The sequence below is a fragment of the Rosa chinensis genome, chromosome 7 (assembly GCF_002994745.2).
Source record: "Rosa chinensis cultivar Old Blush chromosome 7, RchiOBHm-V2, whole genome shotgun sequence".
NCBI lineage: Eukaryota > Viridiplantae > Streptophyta > Magnoliopsida > Rosales > Rosaceae > Rosa > Rosa chinensis.
Genome location: NC_037094.1, coordinates 59,987,962 through 59,997,466, shown reverse-complemented (window position 1 = coordinate 59,997,466; position 9,505 = coordinate 59,987,962). Strand labels below are relative to the sequence as shown.

Below are 9,505 nucleotides of genomic sequence, written 5' to 3'. Positions count from 1 at the left end.
TGAGAAAGGGAAAGATGAAAATGCCCTTAGCAGAAAGGAGCTAACAATGTTACTAACGAAGAGTACTAGAAGTATGTTGGGGATTAATTTTGAAGTACCAATGTGATATAGATTTAGAATGTCGGAAACCAAAGTGTCGAATGACTCAAACTTCGGAGACTGTTTGTGGTAAAAACTCTTTGATATATGTTGTTAAGCCTGTCAAAAGTTGTTCAAAGAAGAAGATCATGGATCTAGCATATCCTTGAGATATGAACTGAGGATTCACACCTATACGGTCTACCACTCTACCTTAAATTGCCCAAAGGTTATAGAAAATTTGACGGTAAAAGTGATTAAGAGAAGGGTTTGTTACTGCTTCAATGGTTTCGAGGGGAGATAGAGAGAGGTACGAGTTACTCATTTTTTTATGGGCTAAATACTAGTTAGTACCCTGTGGTTTAGGTCCAAAATCAATTCAGTCCCTGTACTTCTAATTTCATCAAAAACACCCTGCACTTTCAATTTTGATCTAATAGGTCCAATTCGTTAATATTCTATTATGGGTTCAAGTTATAGTTGGATTATTTGTTGAAAAACTATTTATTTTTAATAGTATGACTCACTCCTAAATTTACTATGCAGACCACCTCGACACGACATCATAAAACCTAAGCCATATATGAGCCACATTAACAAGTTAAATAACTCAATTGTCGGAAAACTAATAAATTGGACCTATTATATCAAAATTGAAAGTGCAGGGGTGTTTTTGATGAAATTAGAAGTTTAGGGACTGAATTGATTTTGGACCTAAACCACAGGATAGTAATTTGTATTTAGCCCTTTTTTATTAATTTTTTTCGGCCAAATGAGTTATGGGTTTGAATGTGGTTTGTTTGTTAGAGCAAGTTCACTCGTTGGGTCACCGGGTCACCCACTGTTCACTACTTTAAAAAAAAATAAAAAAATAAATCCTGATTTAGGCACCCACCTCCCCTTCTCATTCCGGTTGCAAACCCGGGATCGGAGTTGTGTTGATTTTGTCTTACTGAAGCTGCACGACTCCGAGCTGCACAAAATCGCTGCCAGTGGCACGATCCATGGCGCCGTCTCAAGACGATCGCCGGCTTCTGGACTGCACCTCCGCCAGATCGGGTCCTCACCAGATCAGTTCTGCAAAAAGATGGCAACTGGTGGTTTTGCATCGTCGACGAGGTCGATCGGACCAGTAACGACGAGTGGTTGTTCTGCAAAATGATTGGAGCGGAGGGTGGTTCTGCAAAACGATCGGAGTAGAGCTGGGAGCGTCGTCGAGAATTGCCTCCAGGTTATCCAGTCGTTTTCAGGCCATTCTGGTACCCTTCGAGCATCGACGACGGCGTGGAGAAGAGAGAGACATGCCAGAGGAGAGGGAGAGATGGTCGGAGGAGAGAGAGAGAGAGAGAGAGAGAGAGATGAGTGGGTGGCAGTAGTTGTAGTTTCTTAATTAAGCTGAGGGCATATTTGTCATTTCCATTTGATTTGGGTTAATAGGAATAAAAATATGTTGATGGGGTAAGTGAGATAATTTTGTCTAATTTTGGTGCTTTGGGTCAAGGACTCAATAAACAATCCATAAAGATCCAAATAGTTACAATGGTGATTCGTAGCAGCCGTAATTTAAGAGATTGAAGACTTCTCAGATTACCTTGAAAGCTCATAACCAGCTGAGAGAGAGGATGCTCTAGAGGGCAAAATTGCTTTTTCACCAGGGAAAAAAAGAGGTAGTGCTTTCAGAGACTTGAGCCGCATTGCTTTGGTTAAGCTTTCGGATTCCAATAGCTTTTTCTTGACTTTGAGGCTTCCGCTTCCTAACGTCTTGTCCTAACTTCTTCCGGTAAATCAATGTGTAATCTCAACATTTTATTCATTCAATTATAAGGACATCATTGCGAGTCTTGTGACAGATGAACTTTAAATTCTATGCTTAAGCAGAAACTGAGAACTCTTCAAATTATTTGAATAAGAAACAAAATCCAGGTACTCCTCATGGATAGGGAGAAAGTTATCATGATGTTATTCTTGCATAAGTTATAAACCAAATCCTCAAATATCAAAAGTCCCAAATTCACAAAACAACAACCGACAGCCCTGAACCAATTTCCCAGATAAAGAAACACCAAAGTGCCAAACCTTTTAAAGGAAGGAGTAATTTCAAAGAAAGGATTTATATTGAAAATCAAAGCTGAAAAGAATACCACAGCACTTAAATAGAATGAATACGTTTAATATGACTAGATGCACCCCATGTTTACAGGATTTGAACTTCATAGAGTAATTTGAAATTCATTTGTTTTTCTTCGTTTTGTTCTTAAGCCTCCATATGTAGGATTGTAACAAAAACACAACCTTACAACATCAACTAAATCCGTAGATTTGAAATCCCTACATCCATCTCCATTAACAGAAACTATAGCACCCAAATCCAATCTAATAATAGAAGTACCAAATGACTAAAATCGACAGAGACTGGGTAAGGCACTTCCCTTCTGGGGTAAACGGGTTTTTCCATTTCTGTTTGACAGTCTGTGAATTTGACACTATTATTCACATCTTTCTCTTGCTACATGGTGCAGCAAAAACCAAAAGATAAGAATGGCAGAAAGTATCACAAAATTGTTCATCTTTCCAGATATGATACAAATGATGAGTAGATAAGTAACAAAAGATATAATGTAGATGCCATTACCGGAGACCGTGACTGCCTTTGAGCAAAAGGTAGATTAGGTGCCGGAATTGACCACAATTCAATAAGTTTTCGTTTTCCTACCCATGAAATTTATGCTTGAAATTAAAAACAATATATATATATACACACACGAAAAAAGCTGATACGCATTGCAACAATTTTCCTTTTTATCATTACTATTATCAAAAGTTAGAACTCTCATAATTAAAAAAAAAAAAAAAACAGAATTAAACATCGGTCCGAACCGGTTCAGCTACGACGGACCAAGGCGGTCCAGTGCCTCCTTCGCGGCGGCGAACCGTGGATGAAGCTTCAGAGCCTCCTCGTAAGCCTTCTTGGCCTCCTCCGTCATCTTCTTCTCCTCATAGCACTCCCCCAACGAGCAAAACGCCTTGGCGTTTTCAGGGCTCAGCTTCACGGCGAGAGTCAAATCCTCGATGACCGAGTCAAGCCGGGCGGGTCGGTTCATGGACATCTTAATCTCGGCCCGCTTGAGGAGCGCGTCGCCGCGCTCGGCGTCGACGAGGCTCTTGCGGCAGAGTGGGGAGAGGGCGACGTCGATGGCGTCGAGGGCGGAGGTCTTGAAGCCCTGGACGTCGAGAGCGAGGGCTTTGAGGATGTGAGCGGCGGCGTCTTTGGGATCGAGGGCGATGGCCTTGTCGGCTTCGTCGAGGGCTTGCTTGGAGAGGGAGGCGGCGGAGGACTTGGAGGAGGCGGATCTGGCTTGGGCGAGGAGCTGGGCACCGAGGACGAAGTGGCGCTTGGATTGGATGCCGGATTTGCTTTTGAGGCGGAGGCGGAGGTTGGCGAGGACTTTCTGCGGAACGCTGTGGATGAAGAGGAAGGTGACGACGACGAGGAGGACTAGGCCGATTTGGATAAGAATGTCATCTACCATCTGGCTAAACATTTTGGATCGAATCTCAGGTTTCGATCTCTCTGAAAGATGTGGGATATGAAACTGGGATAGAAGAAGAAGAAGAGGAGTCCGACTACGTTGACTGGAATTTTATTTGGGGAGATATTTAGTGAAGCCGCCTTCTAGTTGGCTAGCTCGACTTTTACAATTTCACCTACGCAATTATTTTGAATATTATTGACCGTTTTAATTGTCTGGTAATGTGAGTAATAAGCCACCGTTGGTTCAGTTGGTAATTTTGTATGGGCATATTTGTGATTTGAGTCCCAGCTCAAGTTCGATTTTCGTTACTAGCAGTTCCTTGTTGGTACAACCCTAGTTATCAGCATTCATGGGTGACTGCTGCAGCTGAGCACAAAAAGAAAAAAATGGTGGTTCTTGAGGTACGGCTATAGTTTTCGAACTTGAAAAACTCAGTAGCCGAATTAAATCAAAATCTATGATTCGGTTCAGTTTTTTATCTAAACTTTACAATCTAGTTTGAATTTCACCCTTCAATTTGACTTATTGATTCGGTCTTAATTACGGAATTCAATTTAAGCTAATATCGCTTAATTCTAGACACGAAAGTAGAGTTCTGTGAGAAATTAGGGCCTTGCTCTTCTAAGATCTTTCTTTATTTCTCAACACAACCGTCATCGTCTTGACATGTTGATGAGGTCTGCATCTGTCTCACGATGTCCCTCTCCATTTCTAAGAAGGGTAAAGTCACTTTTGGTAAGGTCCCTCGCCAACATGCAACCGGCTGGTTGCACTCAGAAAAGAAGAAGAGTGAAGCCAAGCCACTAATGGGGACTTTTTCCCAAGGGGTGGATCCAGGTAGAGTGTTGAGATTTTGCCTATATATAAACTAGTATACGTATCATCTCTGTGTTTGAAGTCTTTTGCTGCATTGGTCAAGTGCTATGGCTTCTACTAAGCCCACCCAAGTTCGAATCCTATTGTTGTTAGCTTTTCATACCTTTTTTTTTTCTTTTACTTCATTTTGTCTTTTAAATCCATAGTGGGTTCTAAGTTGGACCTTGGGCCTTCTTTGTGTGTGACTTTGGATTTGTTTGGTATTTACTCTTTAGATTTGTATTTGTATTTGTATTTTATCTTTGGGCTTGCATTCTAATACAACAAGAATGTTAGATCATTTTTTTTTTGAGTGAGTAGGTTGCAAAGATACATGGACTTTGTTTTACATTTTGTTTTCATTCGGAGTTCTTAGTTTTCTTTATTTTGGATGTAATCCTAAAAAGTGAGTGTGCTAGGTGTTTGTTATTGTAGTATACTCTGTATAATAATTCTTTCTAATGACACTGATGAGTGAGTCATTACTGTACTACTTTCACTATAATAAGATTTTCAACGTCTTTCAATTACACTTACTCAGCTCTTCAGGGCTTAGACTTTTGTATAGTTGTTCCAAAGAAAAAAAAAAAAAAATTGGTCTTCGCTCAAAAAAAAAAAAAAAAACCCAATTATGAAGCCCTACCCATGTTCGGATCCTGGAGTCTCAAGAACCTCTCATTACGAGAGCAAAGAGACCGCTTCATGTTCAAAGTTTTAGTTCTAAAGGAGAGGGATCATTTGTTCATGGCGGTCCGTGGTTTTACAACAAGTCGATGATTGCCCTTACACCTTATAATGGTCTATCGGATGTCAGTGCGGTTCCAATCTCCTCTATCTCGGTGTGGGTGTGGGTGGACATTTTCAGGCTTCCGCTGTCCCTGATAATGGAAGAACCGGCTTTGGTGGTGGGTTCCACACTAGCGTTTGTGCTACAATTTGAAAAAATTGAGATTTGTAGTGGTTCTCGGGTGCGGGTTTGACTACACCATGACGTCTTGACACTAGTGAAACAGACGTATCCTCCCCTTCGAGTTTGAGTTCTCTCCAGGGGCTCTGCAACACTTCGTTTCAAGTATGAGATGCTTGTCACGCCCCGAATTTTGAATAAAGAATTCAAATCCGAAACATGAATAATTACAATTACAAATAACGTCCTGAATTTTTTTCTCACAAACAACCACATTTCACACCTCTCAATAATACAATAAATCAACTCCTCAAGTTACTTATTACAGCACACTCTCACCAATCAAATTGTAAGGCTCAAATGAGCTTAACTCACCTCACTATTACAATTACAGTAAATCTAGAACAAATACTCTAACCCGCACGATCACCGCCCTGATTCTCCTGACCTGTAGGATTTCCCGCTACACAATTTGAATAGTGTACCGGGATTGCAACAACACCAAACCCGGTAAGCTTTTGACAGCTCGTATGAGTAAACAAGAATGAACGATTGATTTTATCATGTTACAAAACATTTAACTCAAGTAATTCTCAGCGTAAATAATTGAAGTGCATCACGTCACTTCGAGTATACCTCAACTCACATCACACAAAGACCACCACAATCACAACTACACATTCGCTCTTAAATAAATATATACAAAGGTATACTCATGGGCATACGATTCTTATTTTAATCCCCCATGCAGTATATTATACTCTAAGGCATTCGATAACTCACGTTATCCCCCTAGCAGTACAAAGGCAGACAGACTAAAGCTCTAACTTAATCGTAATGTGTCACCTTGGCCAAGGTTCACGCTTACGAATTACTCCTCAACTGAATCGTAATGTGTCACCTTGGCCAAGGTTCACGCTTACGAATAACTCCTCAACTGAATCGTAATGTGTCACCTTGGCCAAGGTTCACGCTTACGAATAACAGCTTATCTCAATTTACTCAGCTACTCAACTGATTCGTAATGTGTCACCTTGGTCAAGGTTCACGCTTACGAATAACAGCTTATCTCAATTTACTCAACTACTCAACTGATTCGTAATGTGTCACCTTGGCCAAGGTTCACGCTTACGAATAACAGCTTATCTCAATTTACTCAACTGATTCGTAATGTGTCACCTTGGCCAAGGTTCACGCTTACGAATAACAGCTTTTCTCAATTTACTCAACTACTCAACTATTTCACTTTACTCAATTACTCTTTACCAAACTCAACTCAACCAATAAGATAAACCGCAACGCACTCAACTCCTCATTTAATTCATCTCAATATCACCATCCAATATTTATTCCTCAAAAATATCTACATACAAGATCATTCCCTCATGAATAATTATCAATACTCACTCAATATCACACTATCCAATATTTATTTCTCAAAAATATCTACATACAAGATCATTCCCTCAGGAATAATTATTTATACTCACTATAAATCACACCATCCAATATAAATAAATCATCACCATTTCACACTCTTCAATGTCACACCAATTCGTATATAATCACATAAATATATATATATATACGTAATCACCCACTCAGGAGTGACCACTAATACCACTTATAGTTCACAAGAAAATCGGGAAATTCATTTTGTATAATTAAATCATTTTACTTACCTATGGACCGTAGTTGATCAAGTCCATATGATTTAAAACAAATATTTATTCCATAAATATTTTCACACAATTACCACAGAAATAAATTAATTAAAGGTACTCGGTTCGTAATATGAACCACGTGAGGTTTACTCACCTCTAATCCCGCTGCGTCTTCAATTTCACAATACACACCAAAACCGCTCACCAAGGAAGACCGTCAATCACCTAATCCAATATGATCATAACTTAGCCAACAACTCATAAACAAAATTAAACGACGATCCAACGGTCAGATCGAAATTATATGATGATCCAACGGTCGGATCCTCACGGATCGCCCTTAGGATCATCCTCCAAAATTATCACAAAGATCCAACGGTCGGATCTCTCTGAATCTTCCTTATAAACATCTCCACAAAGTTTCATGAAAATCCGACGGTCGGATTCTCACAAATCGCACTCCGAATCACTATTTAGCAATTATACGAAGATCCAACGGTCAGATATTCGCCTATGACCACACATGGTCACTGGGACAGTCATAAGATCAACATATCAAAACTACAAGTCCATCGGACGGTCCGATCTTCACAGATCATTAATCGAACAATCGAAAATAATCGAAACCGTAAAATTCATAACTAAATCATACGATATCCAAAAATTACATATAAAATATCGAAATGATCGTATTGAAATGTAGAATCTAAAAATGTAAAGAAATCACATTTTTGACCCCCGTAGGTGGCCGGAAAAGGGCCGCCGGAGTTTGGACAGAGCCGCCACCGATCACCGCCAATGGTGTCGGGGCCAGGCTGTTCCTCTTCATCTCATCAAGCCCAACAATTTTCATAACTAGCATGAAGTCTGAAAATGACCGGAAGTAGTCGAAAATTACCTAGAACAGTTGAAGGTGGCCGGAATTTTTCCAGAAACCGGCGAAGAAATGCAGAAACCGGCGAGCCAAGATTTCGACGTAAAAAATTCAATTTCAGGACTCGATTCCTTCTAGAGAGTTGTTAAGAACATCAAGGCGAACTCACTGGTTCAAGAATCATAAAGAATGGTGATCTGTAACTCAAGATATCCGCGTCCAAAGGTAATTTTCGATTGATCTAAACCGAGGCGAGCTCCGACGAACGTGAAATCGTTCTACTCAGATCCTGTCCTTCTTGGTGCTTGTTCAGAAAGTTGAGGCGAGTCCAACGAGCCAAAAATCAAGAGAATTGGTGGCCGGTAACTCGAGATATCGTGATCGAACCAAAATGAGCTCAAAACGGAACCGTGTCCTCCGCCGTCGATGCCGGCCGTGTTGCGGTGCAAGGCTGCCACCTGAAGCTGAGCAAGGTCAAGGAGAACCTATAGGAAGTGGTCTGGTCTTGATTGGTGGCCGGTGGAGGGAGAGAGAGCTTGGAGAAGTTTTGCTCTGTTTTCGGGTGGCTTCGGCAGAGAGAGAGAATGAGAGGGTGAGAGAGAGATTTCTTCTGCTTTCTTTATTGCATGATTTTCAAATATGCATAAACACGTAAGCAATTAAAGCACCGGTCTTGATTGATCCACTAATGCTTAAATCATGGAACACCCTACCTTTGATCAAAGGTGTTTGCCACCAAATTGTTTTGATTAAAACAAAGCAACCGGGTACTACAATGCTTGTAGGGATTGTCGAGTCTTGAGCACCGTTGTGTCAGTCCTCCATTGTCGTACGAAGATGGGAGCGTTGCTGCACCAGTAACCTACTGTAGTTTAAACCATAACCCTAAGATCCGGATCCCAGAAGCCGGAAAACAACTCCAGATCTGGCGATTTGAATGAGGATGAAATAGCTAGGGCTTCTACTCTTTGGGCCAGTTTCATATTTCCATTTGCCAATCCCCAACTCGTTTCCAAAGAGATGTGTGCCTGTTTTCATCACTATTCTTGAAGTTTCTGTACAGGGACTGCGCGTTTTTGTTCACTAGTTTTGGCGACGCCCCGAAAGGAGAACCGCCGGCAAATGTCTAGCTTTAGTGATTTTGTGCCGATCGCTGGTGTGAAATATGTGGCCTGAACATTGATCACCTGTTAGGATCGCTAGTCCCTTTCATCTCAATCTAGTTGGATTCTGAACCTTCTCTTCTCTGGCTTCACGAGCAAGTGCCGTTGAGGTTTTCCCGACAAAGAAGTGCAAGTTAGGACGCCTAATTGGTAGCAAAAACAAGTATTTAACGAGAAAAAAACTACAGCCGAAGAAATTAACGGTTCCGACAGCCCCCGAGTTTCCTGAAGGTACTAGGAAACAAAGGAAGAATAGGAGCTCAGCCTGCAGACTCTGCCAAGGCAAGTGATATCCTGAGAAGCGCCCTATGTGTAAAGTGATCCTAAGGGTCTTAAATTTTTCGGTGATAACCTTAATAATGTCAAGATCTGGTCACTTGGAGCCTCTTTTTTAGAATAGCATTACATAAATAACTTCAGTTCTTCCTAGA

General features: G+C 40.8%; 1 protein-coding gene across 1 annotated transcript; it reads right to left on the bottom strand.

Moving 5' to 3' along the window:
• Positions 1–2,620: 2,620 nt before the first annotated feature.
• Positions 2,621–3,756, bottom strand: LOC112178300. Its single transcript, XM_024316460.2, has 2 exons — positions 2,956–3,756; positions 2,621–2,787 (listed from the first exon to the last, which is right to left on the bottom strand). Exon 1 carries the CDS (start codon positions 3,618–3,620, stop codon positions 2,964–2,966), a length of 657 nt encoding a protein of 218 aa, XP_024172228.2. The 5' UTR covers positions 3,621–3,756; the 3' UTR covers positions 2,621–2,787; positions 2,956–2,963.
• Between the last annotated feature and the right edge of the window lie 5,749 nt (positions 3,757–9,505).

Coding starts and splice junctions, on each gene's coding strand:
- LOC112178300 (XM_024316460.2), bottom strand. CDS start 3,620: ATGTTTAGCCAGATGGTAGATGACATTCTTATCCAAATCGGCCTAGTC.